Source organism: Mus caroli, unplaced genomic scaffold (genome assembly GCF_978045245.1).
Source record: "Mus caroli unplaced genomic scaffold, Mus_caroli_1 scaffold_20, whole genome shotgun sequence".
Lineage (NCBI taxonomy): Eukaryota > Metazoa > Chordata > Mammalia > Rodentia > Muridae > Mus > Mus caroli.
In genome coordinates, this window is record NW_028227275.1 from 39,487,501 (window position 1) to 39,510,953 (window position 23,453).

The following is a 23,453-nucleotide window of genomic DNA, read 5'->3' on the forward strand; positions in this document are numbered from 1 at the left end:
TGTCAGAAAGGGGAGGAGAGGAAGAGAGTGATGGAGCAGGGCACCAAGGTGCTCTTAAGGAGAGTGTGCACACAGGCATGTGCACCTCAATGGGCATGGGCATGGGCATATCACCCTCTCCCTCTCCCCCCTTCCTACCCCCCCTCTCTTTCTCTTTTTCTCTCTCGGAGGGTGGGGGGAGTGTATAGGGTTGAGATGGGGTTTCTCTTTGTAACCCTGGCTGTCCTGGAAGTCACTTTATAGGCCAGGCTGGTCTTGAACTCAGAGATCCAGCTGCCTGTGGCTGGAAAGGGCTAAGATAAAGGTGCAGGCCACTGTGCTTTCCCCAAGTGTGCTGAGCGTGAAGCTTTTGTACCAGCAGCACTGGGGAAAAGTCCCAGTCCCAGCCCCACATTGCCTCCCTCTGCAGTCTCAGGACTTCAATTCCTCATTTACACTGAGATGAAGCTTGGATTCTTTACAGGGAAAAAAAAAAGCTGAATTAGGAAGAAAGTCTGCAAAGTTAAACACAAGATTGTCAGAGAGAGAGGCGCTGGGAAATAGTGAGTCGTGCTAGTGCTGTGTGATGTTTGAACAGTACAGGACGTACAGTACTTTGAAGGCCTTTGGAATGGCATTGCTTAAAGGGCTTCTAAGAAACGAGAGTACTTTATTATCAGTAAAGCTTAAGCAGTAAAAATCAGAATCTAATTTCCCCTTCCTCTTTCAGTGTTAAATGTTTACAAAAGACAGTGAAGGACTCTTACCACATAATGTGTAGACCATGTGCCTGTGAACTTGAAGTTTGTGCCAAATGTGGAAAGAAAGAAGAGATCATTATTCCGTGAGTACTGCCTTTTACACTGGAATTTGGGTCTCATCATTAATCCATGAGCTTTCTCTTAGACAGCACTGGCAGTTCAATATAAGCACTTTTCTACATAGCAGGAGAAGGGTCACGATTTTATTAAATTTTCTATAATACTATAAAATGACAGATATTTAAGAACATCAGCTCTGGCCTTGAGCTTCATATTCATCACCCACTTCACAGCAATCCTCCCTGATGGGCTTCTTTTACTGACTCCTCGGGCCCATTCTTCTGACAGCAGTTAGAATCTGCTGACTCCAGTTTTAAGCTAGTCCTTAGGAGAGTTCTCTGTGCTTTCTGGAGACTCCGATAGCAGACTTGTAAAGGCTTTTTTCAACCGCCGCTTTTATATAAAGAAAGCCTGGGAAATCATTTTCGGCTTGTCTTCCTTTTCTTCCATTTAGGTTTAATAAAGAACCAGAAGCTCCAGAAAACACTGAAAATGAAGGTTCTAGCCATAGAAGACGCTGCAGACGGAAGGAAGACAGTGATGAGGACCTAGATGCTGAGTCTGACTCGGATGGCGAGGATGGAGACACTCAGGCCTGACAGCACCGAGTCAGTTGCAGAGGGAGTCAGAAGAGGCTCATGAGCAACATCGGTTATTTATAACATTTGAGTAACAGAATCTTAAAGGTTTTCACAGTAACACTTACGCTGTATATACAGAATATGTGTGGGCACACCATGGCATGTTGTATAAAACCTATAGAAATTGTTTAGAAAAACATTATGTCAAATTATTCAGTGTTGAGAGTTGGTGATTGTATCAGCACTATTTCATGGAAAACTAAGATGACTAGCTCAGCGTACATGTCTTTAACCTGACTTCGGGTATGTGGCTCCTTAGCAAAAGCCCCCTTACATCGTACAAAGCAAAACATTATTTTTACACACACTACACACACGTACAATCATGTGTAATGATTTTCCTTCAAATATGTTTTTATATGCTTCATTCCACTTTTTTAACCTTTTCCTAGTTTGGAAATATATACTTAGAAAAATGTGTCGACTGTATAGTTACTCTCTAGAAAGGAAAACCCGACCTTCATACTGGAGTGGAGAGACTTGCAGTATCAGAAGCTCCTGTGATGTTCTCCCTCGAAAGCTTATCCTTCCCAGGATTCCATCCTCCGGAATTATCATCTTATTGCCAGTGTTTTCACCTGTAAACAGTGTAAGTTAGCGTCACATGATTATTGAAGTCCGTGTCCTTGGGTTTAAAACCCCAGAGCCACAGAATAGTGGCCAGGTGGTATGATGGGCTTTTCCACACTCTAGCTAGAGTCACAATTTCAATGTTTTACTGTGTTTTCTGTGTGTCTTAATCTCTACGAATGTATATATGACACACATATGCATGTACATGTGTGTGTGTATATTTGCTGAGGCATTGAAATAAATGGGAAGCTGTGTTTTTGCACTTGTGTGTCTTGTTGTTGTTATAAAAACTTGGGAGACTGATTTTCCTGATCCACACAATACCTATGTAAAGTGAACCAGAAGTAGAAATTTTATTGAAGATATTTTAGTTTAGGCTTAAACTCAAAGCCTAAACTTAAGAGAGGGGGGCTCAGGGGAATGTAAGACATACTCTCTCTCGTAAGAGTACGAGTGTGGGCTTTGAGCCACAGAATGTAGGGTGCACCAAGTATAGACATGAGCTCCACGTGGGAGAGCAAGCAGGTAACTGCCTTGGCACGAGCCATAGTACTCATGGTTGCATCTCAAGTTTCCAGAGTGTAAAATCCCATGGCCAAAGCCGCTTAGAGTATTTGGGTTTCTAACTCCCTCAGTGGGTAAGAGTCCATCCTGGTGGTGAGGCATGGCAGCATGCAGGCATGACAGCTGGAACAGGAAGCTGGAAGTGACCTGGAAGTGGAGCCATCCTTTAAACTCCCATAGCCAGCCTCCAGCTACATACTTCCTCCAACAAACACACCGTCCAGATTCCCCAACCATTGCCACCAACTGGGTACCGGGGGTTCAAATACCTGATGTCTATGTTCTTATTTGAACCACTACAGTAAAACGGCTTTTTTTCTTTTCTTTTCTCTCTTGGTGGTGGTGATACTACCCTGAGTAGTATTGTAATCTGGTCATGTAAAAACAGTACCCACTGCATAAGGTGCTCGGTGCATGCCCTTCCTACATAAAGGGTGGTCATGGTTTGTATATGCTTGGCCCAGGGAGTGGCTCTATTGGAGGTGTGGCCTTGTTGGAGTGGGTGTGTCACTGTGGGTGTGGGCATAAGACCCTCACCCTAGCTTCCACTCGAAGCCTTGAGATGAAGATATAGAACACTCAGCTCTGCCTGCGCCTTGCCTGCCTGGACACTATCATGTTATTGCCTTGACAATAATAGACTGAACCACTGACCCTGTAAGCTAGCTACAGTTAAATGTTGTCCTTTATAAGAGTTGCCTTGAGCTGGGCGTGGTGGCACACGCCTTTAATCCCAGCACTTGGGAGGCGGAGGCAGAGGCAGGCGGATTTCTGAGTTCGAGGCCAGCCTGGTCTACAGAGTGAGTTCCAGGACAGCCAGGGCTACACAGAGAAACCCTGTCTCGAAAAAACAAACAAAAAAAGAGTTGCCTTAGACATGGTGTCTGTGCACAGCAGTAAAACCCTAACTAAGACAGAGGGTTCTAGTGGAACTCATAGAAAATGACAGGTTTGTGGCTGGGAAGGAGAAAGGCCTCCAATAGTTGTTGGTTGTGTTGAAGTCCTTATTCTGCTGCCAGCAAAGGCTTTGACTAGATTCCAAAGGAAGGGCTTTTTTTCCCGGTTTTGTTTTTTTTTTTTTTTCTGTCTCTTCATGTCTCCAAATTCTCCATCTCCTTATCCTGCCTTAGTAGCCAATTTGAGTGTGTGCAGCAATGTCTCTTCGCTAATGTTCATATTTCCCTAACTGTTAGTTAACCAGTGTACCACTGGCTGGCCTGGAACTCAGCTGTAAGTGGCTCCGACTGTTGCCGACTCTTTACCCAGGGAGAAATGGGTAAGGAAGAGCTGCACAGCGAGACATACACCGAGGCTGTGCTTTGGCTCTTCAGTTCCAAGAGTAGTGACTTCATTTTACATTGGGAAGTGGGCCTCATTATATTTAGTTCCTTTATTTTTCTTTAAGAATTATTCTTTCAGCGGGGAAGTGGTGATGCATGCCTTTAATCCCAGCACTTGGGAGGCAGAAGCAGGTGGATTTCTGAGTTTGAGGCCAGCCTGGTCTACAAAGTGAGTTCCTGGGCATCCAGGGCTACACAGAGAAACCTCGTCTCGAAAAACAAAAACCAAAAACAACAAAAACAACAAAAAGAATTATTCTTTCTAATGTCAGTATATAGTGAAAGTTGCCCTGCCTTGATATTCAGCAGATAATATCAGAACCATTGCATCTGAATACATCAGGGTTACTACAGAAGTTCCGACTATGATCATACACTTCAGAGACCCTTCTAAGGAATCCCTGTTCCCGGAACATTGTGATGCATTTCCTTCCCCTGGCTTATAGACCTGGGTTCTTAGCTGATCCTGATCGGCAGGTACAGAAGATCGTTGCATGTAGTAAAAAGCCATTTTCACCCTGACCAGATACAGACCTGTTTGTTGAATTTCCTTCTTCACAGACTCTCTTGCAGCTAGAGGTAGATAGCCATGTGAGGGGAATCTGGGAAAGAAGTTTCAAGAAACCGAAAACAGTTTGGCTCTTCCTGCCTGAGTATGGTGTGAGAAGACAGGACTTGAACCTGGAGCCATTGTGAGGAAATGCATTGAGCTGCAGAGACGGTGTCCCAGTTCCATGGTGTTGAGCTGCTAACCGTGAGAATCTTGGGCTCACAACCTCCTAGTTCCTTTGAGGTAAATAAATATCTTTTCTTTTTTCTTTTTTAAAATATTTATTTATTATTACATGTAAGTACACTGTAGCTGTCTTTAGACACACCAGAAGAGGGCATCAGATCTCATTACGGATGGTTCTGAACCACCATGTGGTTGCTGGGATTTGAACTCAGGACCTTCAGAAGAGCAGTCAGTGCTCTTAACCACCGAGCCATCTCTCCAGCCCATAAATATCTTTTCACAAGCTACTACCAACCAGAAATCCAGTTATTTGCAGCCAGAAGCATTCCGGCTGACACCAGAACAATTTTGTGACACCTGTTCTCTATTGCACTTACATCTATGGTAGCAAGAATAAATTCATATATTAAATACGATTGATTGGCAGTGAAGCCTTGTGAATTTGAATGCTTGCCTTCATGAAAGAATCCTCACAGATTAAATTGCTACTAATCACGTGGTAGCAGTTGTACTCATAGATCCTAGGCATTTGCATACATTAACACATTTAACTAAGATTGCCCTTGTAGTGATGATCTGTTAATGAATGGAGACAGACAGTAAGCAGTGTGTGCTCCGCTGTGGGGCAAAGTGTTAGGGAGTCAGAGGATCAGGAATGGGAGCCCAGTGAGCTAGAGGTGTGGTGCTCAAGTAGATGAGGAGTAAGAAGTGATTTTTTTAAAGTGTCCCCTTGAAGAGCCCATCTGGTTGGCTGGAGAGATGGCTCAGGGTTAAGAGCCATCTAACTCTGCTCTTCTGGAGGACACAAGTTCAATTCCCAGCACCCATATGGCAGCTCATAACTGCCTGTAACTCCAGTTTCAGGAGATCCAACAACTTCATACAGATAGACATGTAGGTAGAAGAATGCACATGAAATAAACATAAATTATTTAAGAAAGGGGAGAGAGAGAGAGAGAGAGAGAGAGAGAGAGAGAGAGAGAGAGAGAGAGAGAATTTGTGCAAAGAGGGGCAAGAGACATGAGAAAAGTGTTCCAGGCAGAGAAAACCCACTGGGAAGCCTCGAAAGGAAGGCAGTTGGTCTGTTCAGGATGCCTCGAGGAGAGATCTGGTTACCTTAGAGCCCTTAAGAGATGAAACCAGCGTGTGACCACAGGCCACTCTGAGTAGAGTGGCACACTCCTGTAGTACCAGCGCTGAAGAAGTAGAGGCAGGAGGGGCTGGAGTCAGCCTCTGCTATACCCTGAGTTTGAGGCCAGTCTGGGCTACATAAGACCCCTGTCTCATAAAACAAAACCATTTTTATCTTTTAGTGTTTTGTTTCAGACCTTTGACTGATTTCACCAATGTTTTCTTTGTTTGTTTGTTTGTTTGTTTTTGGTTGTTGTTGTTTGTTTTTGGGTTTGTTTTGTTTTTAGAGACAGGGTTTCTCTGTGTAGCCCTGGCTGTCCTGGAACTCACTCTGTAGACCAGGCTGGCCTCGAACTCAGAGATCCGTCTGCCTCTGCCTCCTAAGTACTGGGATTAAAGGCGTGCGCCACCACTGCCCGGCCTATGTAATATTTTCTGATCCCTTGAAATCTGTTGGTATCTTTACTATCAGACTCAGAGAACTGCCATCCATTATCTCTGCAATTAGTGTTTCTATTCCTTTTTCAGGACTCTGGGATGTGCCGATTCTGGGAGATCTATCAGACTGTATCCTCTGTACTTCAGCAAGTTTCCTCGTTGCCTTTCTTTGCATCTGGGAGTCTTCTAGAGAGTGGTAAATTAATGTCTTTAATGTAACTTTTAAACCTTTCACAAGTCGTGAATCTCAGACAGTGAATTTATAATTCTAGAAACAAGAATTCTAGAAATTCTTGATCTTTGAGATTATGACTATATAAATTCTCATCATGCCTATTTTGTACAGGTTTTTCTGTTTCCTCTCATGTAGTAATCATAGTTGACTGCTATTAGAAGAGGGCTTAATATAAGCTAATCTAGTCACAAAGGAACCACCTTGCAGGGAATTGAGTGAGTTCTTAACAGAATGGACTCTTAAGAAGCCAAAAAGCCAGCCTGCCAGTGCTGACCCACATGTTCAATCCCATGGTCTTGCTTCTGTTCCTAAGGGCCCCTGTTCCTAATTCATGTCTAGGATGTTGTTTTTATTCTTAGGTTTCTTGTTTTGCTGTTTTTCTGGGTCCTTAATACTAGGTTAGCTGCACTTCCATGTGAGTCTCAATTCCAACAGCTCCTTTGTATGGCATGGCCCTCAAGGTTCTGCCAATCTTTTCTACCACGGGTCTTTTCTGCTAGGAATCCAAGAGTTTTTCCCTACATATATGTTCATCTGCCTCGGCCTCAGTCAGGCTCCCTCAATCCTCAGGAGAACCTGGGGTTCCGGACAGATGGGCAAATAGTCGGAGAATAATGACAAACAAATACAGATGCAAGGGAGTGTGCTATATCTGAATGTAATGTCAAATCGAGCATCAAACTTTTTATACAGAAGAAAATAGGGAAGTAGGTGACACATCGGCAAGGTACAATGAGGTTACCGGATGCTTAATGACTCTTAAGTGAAACAGAGGAATGCAAACACAAAGACTGGCAGGAACTCGGCAATAAAACAACTGAGACAAAGTCAGCTCTATCTAAGGTCACCAATAGTCTTAGAAGCCAGGTGTGAGGTCTTTACACTCCCAGGGCAAGGGCTTTCACACCCAAGTCATGGTTCTAATTAGGGAGTTCTGCTCTAGCTAACCTTCTCATGAATAATGCAATACTCTAGTTCCTCCTCAAATCACAGCCTGATCTACTTCCTAAACCATTGTAAATTCCTGCATATGGGAGTGACTTGGCTTTTATTCTAAGTGATAGTGTGGGGGCACTTTCTACTATAAGTAATGTAGTCTGCCATACATAACTATAATAAGAATTCTAAACTTACTTTGCTAAGCTTGCCCTGAGATTTCTAACTCTATGTAGTAGATAGTAATGCCTGATTTCTTTCACTATCTTTCTTTCAGTACTAGAGGCAATTCTGAATGTCACTGAATTCCAATTCTGAATGGCAACATTCTTTCTGAATTCAAAGCCCAGGGTCTGCTCAAGGACTACCTAGGGCATTGGTGAAGGCCAGGAAGCAAAGTTCAATTTTGCTTAGGTATTTGGCAAGTCATTGCTTGGAGGCACCTATAACAAAAACAATACTGAAAAGAGAGCACACAGATCTATTCACAAGGACAAAATTGGAGCGTGCTATGGGATGCCACAGATCCGGGAGACTACGTTTCCATGAACTTTTCTCTTCGGACTGTGTCCAGGATTTTGACCTGTCATGTGTGTCACTACTGGAGTGGATGTAGCATTCAGCTCTTCAGTCAAGATTCTTTTTTTTTTTTTTCTCTTTTTTTTTTTTGAGACAGGGTTTCTCTGTATAGCCCTGGCTGTCCTGGAACTCACTCTGTAGATAAGGCTGGCCTTGAACTCAGAAATCCGCCTGCCTCTGCCCCGCAAGTGCTGAGATTAAAGGCATGTGCCACCACTGCCTGGTTCAGTCAAGATTCTTAAGAGCATGTTCGAAGCTCTGGCATGGCCCTTGCCCCAGCTTCTGTTGTGTTTTCTCCAGTCTGCACAATTAGCACCTTGTGCTTTAGCTTTATTCTCCTGGGCTGGGTTTAGAACGTAACATGAGACAAAGGACTGGATGCAGGTAAGGCCTCTCAAAGCTTACAGCCTACATTGTGTGTGAGGAAGAACCTGCAGTGTGTCATGCAAACAAAACACCTTTACAGTTTCATTGAAAGAAAAGTAAATCCAATATCAGTTTTCCCTGGGTGCTCTTTAGAGCCCATGGGCCTGGATAGGAAAAGATAAAGTATGGTTACCTATGGAACAGATGACCTGAGACCAGTTGGGACTTCTCAACGTTAGAGATCAGTGTGAGAAGAGAGGAAACCAGTGGGAAAAAAAAAATCAGGGAGGCCCCTGAGAAGTGGAATGGGAATATGTGTCCTGAAGGCCAAGTGGCCCAACAACACAGCACTTGGTGTGATCTGGTGCTGCTCCAAACAGGACTGTACATAGAGAGCTCACTGATCCAGCAGTGCTGTCCTGTAGTTTTCCATACTTACAGATGGCTATCGTGAAGGTCAACTTGATGGGGTTTTAGAATGGCCATGGATAAAGGGATTATCTCAAAGAGATTAACTGAGCCAGGAAGACCCACCCTAAACGTGGGTAGTGCCATTCTGGGGGTTGATGTCTTGCACTGAATAAAATAGAGAAAGTCAGCTGAACTGCAGTGTTCATCACTCTACTGCCTGACTGCAGACAGCGAGCAGCTTGCTCCTGCCCCTGCCCCTGCCCCTGCCCCTGCTCCTTCTCCTGCCACCGTGCCTTCTCTGCCACGATGGCTATATCCCTTGAAAGCCAAAACAAACCCTTTTTTAAAGATTGCTTTCTTTTTTCCAGGTATTTTGTCATGACAATGAGACGAATAACTAAAATATAGTTGAAAAGGTGAGTGTAACTACGTTCACATACAAGCAATAACCTTTAGGTTCGGAGTTTGAGCCTGCGTAGTCATCTGACTCCAGCACCATGCCTGGACATTACTATAGTTAGTGTATGTGAGAATACTATGCATTACTGACTAGACAAGTCTATTATTTCTCCCTCTAGCAACGTAGGGCTCTTCCCGCATTTTGGACAACTGTAATGTTTTTCTAAAGATTCCCCTTGAGTCCACGCACTATGGAAAGTACTTAGCTGTAACTGATGCATCTGAATTTAAATCACCTCTTGATTCCTACCTATATTCTACCTATCAACATATATGTATGAAATAAAAATACCTGTAATCATTGTACTAGGCGGCACCACTTTATTGCGAGATCTATTGGCACAATAAAAGAATATAGGTTTTTGTGTCAAGTCTGGATATGTGGTACAGATATCCAGATATACAGACTGGGAAGGTTCCTCATAGTGATACTTAGCGTGTAATGATTAATCACAGGGAAGGAGTTATTACAGGCATGAGCATGTGCACAGGAGTATGTGTGTGTGTGTATGTATGTATAGTTGGTATCTTTATTACCATTTAAAAATAATATAAATAAAATGGCAGTTTGGGGGAGATACAAATGAGTTCTGCATATCTCTAAAGCCTGTATTACTTCAGGCTCATTTATGGAAAGTTGTAATTATTGCAGTCTCCTAAGCTTGTCCTAATTCAATGCATCTATGACACAAGCACAGCTCTACCTCTTGTCCTCTGTGGCTCTCCTCTGCCTTTCTCCATCATCTCCTTTCTGTCCTGGATGACTGTCCTTTTCGAAAGCAGTTTACAGAGAGCATAGATTCCCTCCTCTTGCCTTCCCTTAGAATTTCTACTTCTCATTTTGTTAGCACTTGTCAGAAAAAGTGAAAACCATAAGACCATTTTCCACAGATTTTTATCACCCAGCCTCATGCTAGTGAGTCCTACAATCCTGTCAACCATCACACATACAGGAAAACGTTTACCTCCCCAAATCTCACATACATCTTTTAAAGTATCAGAGGACCACAATTACACAGGAGCCTGCATGTTTTATTTCTGTGCACCACAGTTAGGATGTAGTCTGCTCGTGTTGAGATGAGACTGGTGTTCTAGTAGTGTTAGGATGTAAGGTCTTTAAAAGGGATGATGCTGTCCAGTGAGGTTGGATTATTTCTCTTGAGGACACACGAGTTCTCATGGGAGTGTCTGGGCCTCTGTTGTCCTGTCTTTTTGTCACATATCTGTCTGTTCATAGCCACGTGATTGGCAGCACCACGAGGCCTTGGTCAGAAACCAAACAGTGCCAAGGATTCATCACCCTCTTCTGACTGTGCCCAACTACTTCAAACCTCTCTCGATGTGAATCCCCTGTCGTGATGGTATCCTGGAACTGAATAAATTCTTTCTGCCTCGATATGCTTTTGTATTTTATCACAGCAAGGGAAAAACAAACAAACAAACAAACAAACAAAAAAACCAGCTGGCTTCTGCTCATAGTCTAAAAGAAAGTGAGTCACCGTGAAAGGAGTAAGTCCAGAGGCCAGCCTGACCAACCCAGAACATGCTGTCTCAACGGGAAAAAAAAAAAAAGAGTACGTAGTTTTACAGAAGTCAACCAGCCTTTGGTATTTCATCAAATCCTAGTTACAATACCCAGTATCAATGTTAAGTACGTAAAGTTTTCATATTAAATGTATGCATTAAAGAATTTAAATGTGATTTTTTTTCATTTAAAATCTTCAAATATTCTTGAAAGTAATGGTGGGTTAAAATAAGCATTTTGAAAAGTAGGTCTTGCTCATCGGTCACTTCACAGGCACGGTGGGTCCAGGAATCCAGATGCTAGCTGCATCCTGAGCCAGGTGTTCGCACAGGTGCAGAAGTGCTCGGTTGTTGGGATTGACTTTACTCTATGTAAACTTTACTGCAGTAACAGTAAGAATTACAAAACAATGGTACATTTCAGTCAAATCCTGGCCTTGGTCAGATGATCTTCCTGACTTAAGGACGAATAAGCCATAAAGTTAGGGAGAAAAAACTGTTTGAATCCAACCCTTGCCTCGTCCATCTCGGCCCCAGGTCGGCTTCCAGCGAGAGCTCCTTTCCATCCATGCCTTTGTCTCACAAGTTTGGGATCACTACTTGTCTTAGTCAGGGTTTCTATTCCTGCACAAACATCATGACCAAGAAGCAAGTTGGGGAGGAAAGGGTTTATTCGGCTTACACTTCCATGCTGCTGTTCATCACCAAAGGAAGTCAGGACTGGAACTCAAACAGGTCAGGGAGCAGGAGCTGATGCAGAGGCCATGGAGGGATGTTCTTTACTGGCTTGCCCAGCCTACTCTCTTATAGAACCCAAGACTACCAGCCCAGGGATGGCCCCACCCACAAGGGGCCTTTCCCCCTTGATCACTAATTGAGAAAATGCCTTACAGTTGGATCTCATGGAGGCATTTCCTCAACTGAAGCTCCTTTCTCTGTGATAACTCCAGCTGTGTCAAGTTGACACAAAAATAGCCAGTACACTACTGTATCCCTGCAGTGAATTTATATAGAAAATGCCTGACACATAGCAGCTGCTCTAGTCAAGAAGTTTATAAATATTATTTTTGCAGCTGTTTTCAATCCTTTACGTTTACTTGAAATTTGCTTTTAAATTGACTAATAAAAAAAAAAAACCAAAGTAAATATGGGATATTTTGTGTCCTATATGATATTTTAATAAATTGTATGTTTTATATAATGTGTAGATCAGGTTCAATATCTCAAAGATTTACAATTTCTTTATGATAAAGACAGTCAACATCTGTTCTTGCTTTTTGCAATACAGTAAATTATCGTTATCCATAGGTACCCTCGTTAGCCCATCTTCCTCCTCCTGTGTAGCTGAGAGTTAGTACCCACTGATCCACCTTTTCTTGTGCCTCTTATTCCTGTTCTCCCCAGCATCTGGAGACCCTGGCTTCTGTAAGATCAATTTTTAAAATACATATTTACTTTTGGTATGTGCATGTCTTGGGAAATCTTTCTTTTGCTGTGGTGAAACACTATGACCAAAGCAACTTGGGGGATTTTTGGCTTACACTTCTATAGCACTGTTCATCAAGACAGGAACTCACGCAGGGCAGGAACCTGGAAGAGGGGCTGATGAAGAGGCCCATGGAGGGGCGCTGCTTGCTGTCTTGCTTCCTATGGCTTGCTCAGCCTGCCTTATTGAACAGAGGGCCACCAGTCCAGGAGTGGCCCCGCCCACAATGAACTGAGCCTGCCCCGTCAAGCATTAATTCAGCAAATGTCCTTCCCGCTTGCCTACAGCCCAATCTTATGGGTTGACATTTTCTCGATTGAGCAACTGTTCCATCCTCTCAGATGGCTCTAGATTGTGTCAGCTCGACATAAAACTATCCAGCACAACACATGTCTCCATGAATGCCACAGAGCACAAATGCAGGTCAGAGGTCAACTCAAAGAAGTCAGCCCTTGCCTTCCCTTCTATAGGCTCAAGGAATCAGACTCAGGTCTTCCGACTTGGTGACAAGTGCTTTTACCCACCGAGCCAAGAAACCCCTTTTGTTTCCACAAAGAAAGTATCCTCTAGTCATTTTTGGCTTAAACATTTTATTTCAGTTTAGCCTAAGAGGTTTGTGAGCTTGCAGAGCAGGTCAACCAAAATTCTTGGATAAAAGCAAAGAAAGGAAGTTTGACACAAAATCCCTTTCTACTGAAGAAGGACGCAGACTCCGCCAATGAAATTGCTTAAGAGTTAGGCTTGCTTTGGGCTATTTTTAATACTTGTGAGATGTAGACCCTTCAACTATACCACTTGCCAATTGGGCGCAGCAGCAAGCTTTGGAAAGCAATATTTCCGGCAGTAATAACCTTACAATTTGTTTTGGTTTATTTGTTAAGCTGGGACTAATTGTTATCACATGCATGTCCACAGAACGCTGAGGACATCAGTGGATGGAGGGGTTTATTTTTGAAATAGCAGTTAACTAAAAATGGAAAGTGAGTTTCAAAGCACTGTCCTTTACAATGATCTCTTATTTAAGATGCACATTTGCCTGTTATACAGTTGAGCATGATCTTATCCAATCTACATTTTATTTTTATTCGACTAATCCTAAGCCCATTTGTAGAGTATGTTTTTGTTAATCTGTGGTTTTTAAGTTTATTTTACAACTATCAAGAAAGATCATGGTGACCTGGGTACAGTGATCTCAATGGTACAGGAAATGAATCAGCCCTGTGGAAAAGGCCAGGGCCACTCGAGGTTAGACAATCTGAAGTACAGTCCTGACGTCCCTCAGCCCAGGATATTACACTGTTTTGTTTTTTACTAAATCAGGAAATATAAATCAGAATGGTTTATTTTCATTTTAATTTTTGATATGTATACAAGTATTTCTGCATGTATGTTTGTGTACCACATGCATGTCTGGTGCCCAAGAGACCAGAAGAGAACATTGGATCCCCTGGGACTTGAGTCACACCTCAGTTGTGAGCCACCATGTGGATGCTGGGAACTGAACCCAGGTCCTCTGGAAGAGCAGCTAGTGCTCTTAAATGATGAGCCATTTCTCCAGCCCCCATGAAATGATTTTCAAATTGTAATTTACATTTAATATGTTTTTCTGGTCATGTACTCTGAACCAATAGGTCTAATTGTTCCCCTGGAGGGAAAAATTTAGTGTTCTGTGCGATACTCAGAAAGTCTGAAAACAGCGAGAATGGTGAATTCATTTTATTTTACCCAAGAGCATATTGGTTACACTGCATGGAAGTGTAAGAGTGGTTACACAGTTAAAAATAAGATTCACCCACTTCTCGCCTTCCAACACGGTGGCTGCCAGCTGCCACAAGACAGCTGCAGGGCAAGCAGCTGCCAGTGGATGGACAGAGACAACTTACTGGAACTGGCAAGTGTTTCACTTCTTGACCATGGACAATGACTTTTGAGGTCCTGTCAAGTAGCTGATTTATTTATATGTGGGAAGACCTCAGTTAGGACTGCTGGGCATGCTGGATGCCACATTTCTGTGAAGGCCTCACAAATCAGTGAAGAGACCCTACATCAAAAGAAAATTTCTATAGCAAGGAAGCCTTTGTTTGAGGTAGCCAATCATGAAAGGTCTGCTTTATAGCCTATAGTGACATAACTCTATACCACTGTAGTGACCCCTGGGGACAAGATGGAGGTAAAAACAAAACAAAAGGAAACCAAACCAAACCAAACAAACAAACAAAAAAAACCCCATAAAATGGTCTACACCATGTTTGGACAGACATCGGACCAGCCAGCCTTTCTGTACTTATCCAGTCATGACATCTCCTCTTGTTCTGTGATCTTCTTCCCAAGTATAGTTTGCCCATTCACTGGACACCCCACAGCCCACGAAGTCAACTATGTTTCTCTAAGAGGGGACTGAGCAGATGGAACTCAACTGAATCCCTTTGCACTCCCTCGTTCAATGTTGTATCAAGGAGGCATACAGTCTTGGGGGAGTTTCAACTTAGGGGCACTGACCACTCAGCATCTCCATTGATATCACAGAGCTGATGAACCATATGTTCAACTCACACAGTTAGTAGTCTGACGAAAGGTGTCTTAGATGTCTAGTGAGTGTGTATATGATAGTTGTAATTAATTAAATACAAATTCAATTAACAGCATGTTGCTGAGTTTACAATATCCCTTAAGTTATATAGTTTTCTTGATCTCTACTCAAGGTCCAATTCAGCTATTGACAGCTATAACTGTTTTCCTTTTCAAAAGAAATTTGGGAGCCTGGAAATTATGAGGATAAAAATATCACCCGTCGTTATTTTGTAAATTCTGGGAACTGCTGTAAAAGCCTTTTCCATAATGGGGGGGGGGTGACAATTCTGTCTATATTTTAAATTTGAAGTACGATTTACACAGCATAAACTTACCTATTTTTGAAAAGTATATAATTTAGTGATTTGGTAAATTTGTATAATGTTATATAATAATCACCACACTCCAGCTTTAGACCATCACCCCATCAGGTTCCTTTATGTCTACTTATACTCCAGTTTCCTAACTGAATCCCCAAGGAACTAATCACTTTTCTGGGTCTATAAATTCTTTGTATTTTTTTTTTTTTCCTATAAATTGTGTCCTACAACGGGGAAAACAAAGTAATGCTCCCCACCTATGCATTGCTCTTTTGAGAAAACAGTTGATACATTGGAATATGCTATGGTGGGTCTTGCTGACAGCTTTCTTTAGTGCCCCCTTAGCAGCTGACTCCTGAGAACAACTGCCACTCAGAATGGGAGGTGGACGGATTCAGAGATCCTGCTCCCACCTTGTAGAAAGTGTTTGTTATATAATGCTAATCACTAAGGTGTTTCACAGATGTGCAGATTGTACCAAAAAGACATCCAAGCACGACAAAAGGAGCTAGGATGGGAAATCAGATCATGCAGGATTCGAGGACCTGGCATGGCTGTCAAATTCCTGATAGCTACATGGTTGGATAAGTAACAGATGACACCCAACAGGGCGAAAGAGAAAATCCTCCAACAGCCTGTACTGTGAATGTTAAAACAAAGGTTAGAGGAGTTTGATAAAGGTACCCACTGTGAATGGAAAAAGATGTTCCCAGATGCCAGAACATTCCAGTGTCAGGGGTGGGGCTCCTCCCTGTCAGGACTAGGAAGGCCCTTTAAGTCCCTCAAACAATACAGGTTATTGATGTCCAACAGAACTAGGGGTAACAGTCATGAGAGCAGCGTGGTTGCAAGGCCTACATGGGTTCACTTTGGACCCTGGTTTGGCCTTGTTCCCTTACATCGCTGCTGCAATGGTCCTGATTTTATTTTGTTCCATAGTCAAGTGTCCATAAAGCTTTGTTTGTGTCAATCAAAACCTAAGGTTTTTTTTATTGTGCTTGTATAGAAATACATTTTAAGATATAAGTGAGTGTCCACACCTGCTTTGCATCTACAGTTTCATTTCTCTTCTCTATTTTCGTATGATAGAATCAGTTCCTGCTTTGATCTCAAGCTGAAGATATTTTCCACGCTACCCAGAAAATATCGACATTATGAACATTCTGTCATTAAGCCCTCCCCCCACCCCAAGAACTAAACAAATCAGAACACCTGACAACTTAATGAGATAAAGATTACTCATTAAGTGCCCAATATGGGCAGAGGACCTCACAGCTGGGTCTACATTAGACTCACCTGTGGTGGGAATATAAATTTCTGGCATCCCCGGTCCCCTAGGCAAAACTACACCACTGTGAAGGGCATACCAATGCAGTTCCAGGAGTCACAAAGATGTACTTCAGTGCCTCTCAAAGTCAAAAGCCCTGTTGCCAGTGCACTGTGTCCTGTGACACAGCTGGGAAGATGCCTTACACCCAACCCAAAGGTTGTTTCCCAGACCCTTATGCACAAGGCTGTCTGAAGTCAATGTCAGGTGTGGCTACAGGGCATTTCTATTTGGGGAGATCTTCCCTCACCGGGAATGTGAGTGAGATTGAGAGGCCAAGGGAAAGAATGGAGCAAATCCTGTGTTATAAGAGAGCTTGGAAGAAACAGGGCCGTCAATCAACGGATTCCCTGACCTGGTGATTTTTATCTATGTGGGTTAGGGCGGTTGCAGAAGATCAGTCCGTGAGAGGTGGTTGACGGAAATAAAAAAAGTTCAAGAAGGCAGATGTGGCTCTTCCTGAGCACAGATTAGAATTCAGGCTTCTCATGGAACATCACAGCCTCCATTTCCACCCTTCTAGTCCTCCCCAAGTCTTGGTTCCAGTGTGGTATCAGCTTCTACAGCCACTGGATGCATAGACTTGCAAGTAGGTTTATGAAAGAGTTATTTCACCCACCCCTTCAAACCTTTTAATTTTGTTTAGGGAAAACAAGAGCTCCCATTAGTCTAACTTTCATCAATATATGTCCCCTGCCATCAGGAGAGGGAATGTCAGGCCTCTGTTGTGGCCATGGTTTTGTTAGTAAGCTCCAGTAAATTCCTTAAGCTGTCTGAGTTGAAGGTCTTTCCTTTATAAAGTTTCTGGAGATGGTCTCCTGTGTGCCTCTTCTGTTGTAGTTCTCATAAGAGAACTACAGAGGCCTGGCTGGAGATTTGTTAAATAGGCAGATTCTTGATTCCTACTTGCAGCCTATGGAAGCCAACTCTAGCGGTGGGGAGCAGCAACCTTCAGTTGAAGGAGACTTGTAGGAAATCCGACTGTTGGGGCTAAGGGTTAAGAATGCCTGCCTGGGTTAGTAGTTCTTAGTTTTGGCTGGACATTAAAAATCATCTGCACTTCTTTTCTAGCTACCAATCTTGGAATGTCCCAGCAAAGACTCTGATTGAAATGAGTATAGACATTTCTGTAGCTGAACACTTCCGAAGCTTAAAGTCAGTGTTCGGACTTGTGGCAGCACACTTCTAGACCCGGGTCCTGCATAAGCCACTAGTGATGCTATAGTAGACATCTGTAGGGGAATTTCCCCAAATTATTTGATTGGCTAATAAAGCTGAGAAGAAGCCAGTTGCTGGGCGAAGGTGAGGAGGCAGGCTTTCCAATCTGAGAGAGGAAGGGGGGACATGGGAGGAAGGAACAGTCCTTTCAGGTGGAGTTAGAGAGTGAGAGGTGTGTAGGATTCAGGCCAGGGACCCACATGGTGGCTCATAACCTTCTATAACTCCAGTTCTAAGGGATCTGACATCCTCTTCTGGCCTCTGAGGGTATCACACACATGTGATACACAGACATACATGTAGGTAAACACTCATACACATGAAAAAAATCTTTTAAAAAATGACTAAAAGTTTTTAAATAGCTTAATGTATTTATGTTCCTCTTCACTAACAACTACAGAAATTAAAATGTAGTCCTCAGGAGGAATATCTCACCACAACAGCCCTCTCCCACTTGGTAGGCAATTATCTTATGTTAACACCTAAGGTCACTAAGAAATGAATACACTTTACTTTTATATTAAATTAAAGCATATGTGAGAATGCCCTTGGTTGCAAAGAGAGAGTAATTATTTATTTATTTATTTATTTATTTATTTATTATTTTGGTGGTGTAGTGTAGAGGAACAATCCAGGGTGCTTCTGCACACAAGGTAAATACCCCATCACTGACCTACATATATTCTCTGCACTGTGGTCTCTAGTAAAGCTTTAGTTTGTTTTGAATATGTGCATGTGGACAAGGCCGGGTTTCTGAAGCAACACATTCAGGAGACCAAATAATTATAGCCACCCTCTGCTATCTCTTCCTCACTCCTCAGCTCTTGTAATAAATCTAAGAGATGAAACTGTCTGCTTTATATTATCTTCAGGAAAAAGACCTCACCCCTCTGATGTCAGTGGTAGAAGGTCAAACACATCCCAGCGCATTGAGAGAGATAAGAAGAAGCTGTGAAGGCCAGAGAAACCCAGAAAAGTGTACCAAACTGTTCACCATCAAAATAAGGCATATTCCGAGGGCAGTTAGGAGGAAAAAATGTGTTCGGGAAAGGAAAACCAGGATCTCATAGAAGAATGCAGAAAAAAGACTGCTGGAAAGAAGCCTGCTCAGAAAAGATAGGCAGTGGCTCCGCTATCACTTCCAAGCCCCAGGCTGGGGGGAGAGGGCTTGATTTTAGGGGATAGAGCTTAAGAACATCAAAAGCAGGGGCTAGATGTCTGAGGCAGACCCAGCAAAGCATCTGAAGACAGCCAGAATCTTTGATCAGCTGCAAGTGCATTAAATGCTGTCAGACTTTCCCCCTATCCAGACCCTTTGTGCCATTATGTCCCAGTCGCTTTGATGTCCTTGTGGAGGAACTGAACAGAATGTGAGGTGACTTTCCGCAGACATTTTTTTTAGTTATGGCTTGTAGCTGTCTCTAGGGACACGTTCCAGTGTGGAACGTAGATGTAACCTCATCCCTTCACAGAAAACTGTCTGATGCTCTAGGAGGAGCCCTAGAATATGACAGTCTCTTCTCTCTCAGAGTTTATAGTGGGCTGGGAAGAGTTACTTGTTGCCTGGGAAATGTCTGCTCCTGTAGCCTGACCGGCTGTGCTTTCGCTGATATCCACATCAGCACCGCTTCAGGGGCCACTGACGTCTCGGTTCTTCCTGCTTCTGGCTGTATCACTGCAGAAGCATCAAAGGTATGGACGGTGATTCCCAATAGACACACATTGGGAAGCGCTTCCATTCCAACAATCACATGCCTACAAATCATGTGCCAAGTCTTGGGTTTAAATCCTCAGCTAAATCCTTAGCACTAACTGTTATGTATCCAGGAGGCTGTCCTAAATGGTTACAACAATGTTATTGCCCTTTTTGTTTGGATTTGGATGTAGTCAATAGTATTGCTAAAAGCAGACTCCCCTCCCTAAGTTCTTGGGTAGTCTAAGCTCTAAGCCTCTCTGTCTTCTAGCTCTGGGGAAGCATTGCTATTGTTCCCTTGGGTCTCATGGTAGGAGTGAGCCTTAGATAGACACCCCTCACATAGAGCCACTCCGTGGGCCAGGTGAGAAGTGTGCCTGAGATGACCACCATATTGGCACCTTAGGGTTTGGACAAGGAGCTAGCCTGAGAAAACCACCAGTTGGGTGCCAAGACATTCTAGGGTAGGGGGAGTAGGCCATGTCTAAGATGACACCTACCCAGCACCATAATGCATGACCAGGACATAACACTCCTGAGACCACTCCTGAGATAACCCCGGGCACTCAGAGACCCTGGGTGCCTCTAAGAGGAGCGAGTAAGTAGTGGGCAAAAGGAACAGAAAGAAAAATAGAAGGATGTGGAGCCTATGAAGAGAGGCAGGACTGGAGACTCGAGGGTAGTGAGGAACGACCTAATGTGAGTAGCCAGTGATGCCACCTGGGACCATGGTAGGTTTAGGCCTGTGCTGCCACCAAGGGCCATGTCTAGATACATGGCCCTGAAGCCAGGCCTGGGACATGTTGGTGTCTAAGTGTTGTGTAGAACTGGCCCCACTCCTCATCTGGGTTTCATGGGAGATCTTGCCCTGGGTGCATGAGAACAGTGGTGCTGACCCCAGCTGCAGTGCCCAGGAGATCAGCCCAGCACATTGCGGGAGTTGTACAAGAGCCAGGCCCCCAAGGATACTAGTGTGGGAGAGCTGGTCCTACCACTCATCTCCTGTGCAGTGTCATGGATGATGGAGAGATATCCTCTCCCCACCCTCTCCACCTGCAGCAGACAGGAGAACTGACCCTGGGGTCATGAGAGCTGAAGAGTTGGCCTTGCCCCTGACCAACTGCAGCACTTAGGAGAGTGGCCCCTGCACCTTGCCTAGGCAGCACAGTAGGGCTGAGCCTGGATGTGGAGGATGTGGGTGAGCTGGTTTTGAGGGAATGAGTGTGGGAGAGTCAGAACTGCCCCTCTTGTCTACTGGTTGGTGGTATGGACCAGGGAGAGATGTCGTCCTCCCCTCCCTCAGTCCTCACCATTTATATCAGGCAGGAGATCTGGGCCCAGGATCATGAGAGTGGGAGAACTGGCCATGTCTCTTACCAGCTACAATACTCAGGAGAGGGGGCCCTGCACCTCACCTGAGCAGGAGGGTAGAGCTGACCCTGTAGCAGGGGTTGCTGGTGAGCTGGACCCAAGGGCATGAGATCTGGAGTGCAGGTGGGATGAGACCAGCTCAGATCCGCCCAGATCCAGGGTTTTTAATTGGCCCACCTCAACATTTACCCTACTGATGAACTTCTGGAATGCATGAAGGGGGCAGTCTTATTGATCCAAAACTACAGGATCTCCATGACACAGAGCAACAGCAGGCTATCCAAGAGGAGTCCCAATGATGATCCAGTATAGCTCTTACCAGACTCATTGCAATGAACATTTGCATGGAAAGAGGTGTGAACAAAAGGGTATATTGTGGGACACATAGTGACGCACTACAGCTTCCTTAGTGAGATTTTCTTTTCCTCTGCTGCGGGAGAGGTTGCAAGGGTGGAGGGTGGTTACGAGAAAAGGGTGGGTCTGGGTCAGATCGGGGTGCATGATGTGAAACTCACAAAGAACCAATACAAAGTTAAAAACTTCTGTGTGCATGACATAGAGGACAGAAGCCAGCATGGCATCAAAAGACAAAGCTGTGGTATTGTCGCTGATCATAGATGTATGGCCCAGGATACTACCTGGTTAATTAGACAGTCTTAGTGAAGGAAAGAAGAGTGAGCTCTTGGTTTCCAGTCAGAATTGCAGGTGGAAACTGACTGGAATGGTGAGGGCTTTTCCTACAGTCGCAGGTGGATGACAAGTATGACGGGGTGATTGCATCTCTGGTGTACCACTGCTCTTGGGCCGACAAATGAAACAGCCACACTAAGAGAAGACTTGGGCAGTGGTTTCAAAACTAAACACTTTGTCACATGACCTGCTTATTGGCAGGCTCTTCTCCCAGAGAACAACAATGCATGTCTACCTAAAAAGCTATATATATATATATATATATATATATATATATATATATAGACATAGAGACTTTTAGAGTAGCCTACAACTACAAGCAAGGCACAAACCCCCGGGGCTGAGTGGTATTTTGACACAAAATACCACTCACTGTTCAAAAGGGTCAGATGGAGATGGTTGCTACACTTACCAACCTAGTATTCGAGCATTGCAGTGGGAGAAGAGGAAGGGGAGGCAGTCACAGAAGGCTACACATAGTGTGAGTCCATTGATTTAACATTCTCAAAGTAACAAAATCAGAGAGATAGGAAATAAATGATACTAACCAAGGGTTACATGGTGAAGGAAGAATAGGCAGGACTGCAAAGATCTTTGTGATGAGGAGTGCCTTTTTTATTATTCTGATTGTACTGTGATTTGGAACTATTGTAGAATGGCCACAGGGCTACACACACACACACACACACACACACACACACACACACACACGTACACACACACATGCATGCACAAGTGATGGGCGTAACTACAGGGTCCCAGTCTATATGTTTTAAATTTTGTTTTCTAACGTCCTGTGACTCTGATCATTTTAAAATTATAACGTTTTAAAATACACGTGTTAAATTTTTGGATACACAATAGATTCACATGATTTAGAAGCCAAAATATACAAAGTAGTGTATATTTTGAAAACATTCTCTGTTGTAGCCAGAAAAATCTATCAGCTTAATGAGTGCATAGTCGGGGACACCCCTGCAGAAAATAAATGGTAAGCTCTAGTGTGTGTGTGTTGGGGGTGACTCTGGGGAACTATTGGTCACAAGGTGTGTGAATGGCTGGGAAAAACTCACAAAAGACAGCTGAGCATGCCAGACCCAGCAAGAGAAGGGCAGGGCTGTGGGAAATGGACAGTTGCCAGGGAGGTCCAAAGGAAGAAGCAGTTGTTGAAGCTAAAAAGTGTTAGGAGCATTAGGCTGTAAGAAGAAACATGGCTACTGCCAACCTGCTGAGAACGGAGACGGGCTGTGAAAGAAATACTTCATATTCCCCTTCCCTTTCCCTCTCCCAGTTGTCAACAACCAGAGAAAAGTAGGAAGACAACTCCATACTGTGACTTTCCAGAGTGTGTTCTCCCAGCAGCTGGCTCTCCTTCCAACATTCCTATTCCCTTAGAATGCAAGGGAGCACAATTCTCATTCTTTTTGTTTGCTTGTCTCTGTAGGGTTTCCCTACTTAATTCAGCCTGGTTTCCAACTGGCTTCTCACACCTCCTGCTCCATATCATTCAAGTGACAGGAGTTTGCCCCACACTGCTTCAAAATTCTCATTCTTTTTTTGTTTTATGTGTGTGAGTGTTTGGCTTATAGGAATGTAAGTGTGCCGTGTGTGTGTGTGTGTGTGTGTGTGTGTGTGTATGTGTGTGTGTGTGTGTGTGTGTGTGTGTGTGTCTGGTGCTCTTGTGGGTTGGAAGAGAGCTCGAGAGTCCCCTAGAAATGGAGTTATGATTGGCAGTGAGTGCCAGGAAGAAATCTCACACTCATGTGGGTGCTAGGAATGGAACCAGGGTCTTCTAAGAAGAGCAAGAAGTGCTCTTGACCGCAGAACCATCTCTTTCTCTCCTCTTTCTTCAGGTTGTTATCTTCAATCCCTTCTTTCATGCTTTGTTGTTGTTCTGTTTTTCTTAAAGTTTGAGTGCTAACAGCACTCGCTGCTTTACGTTTCAGATGGTATAAGGATTTACTTAGGAGGTTGCTATGTATTTTTGAGTTAACAAAACAAAGCACAACAAGAGAAGAGACAAATTCTGGGTCTCTCTGGAGAG

At 43.7% G+C, this 23,453-nt stretch overlaps 1 protein-coding gene across 2 annotated transcripts in view; it reads left to right on the forward strand.

Annotated features, from left to right (window-relative positions):
* CUNH9orf85 (chromosome unknown C9orf85 homolog) overlaps positions 1-10,596 on the forward strand; it is a 61,805-nt gene extending 51,209 nt beyond the window's left edge. Inside the window, exons 3-8 of one of the 2 annotated variants that reach the window (XR_003835560.2) lie at positions 710-823; positions 1,255-2,030; positions 4,480-4,711; positions 6,314-6,419; positions 9,119-9,166; positions 10,447-10,596. Coding sequence is in view for 1 of the 2 variants with exons in the window: in XM_021152259.3 (XP_021007918.1) it covers positions 710-823; positions 1,255-1,399 (259 nt within the window). In the remaining variant the exon portion in view is untranslated. Of the gene's footprint in view, positions 1-709; positions 824-1,254; positions 2,285-4,479; positions 4,712-6,313; positions 6,420-9,118; positions 9,167-10,446 lie in introns of those variants that run through there. The other variant, XM_021152259.3, reaches the window with a different exon arrangement.
* The last annotated feature ends 12,857 nt before the right edge of the window (positions 10,597-23,453 follow it).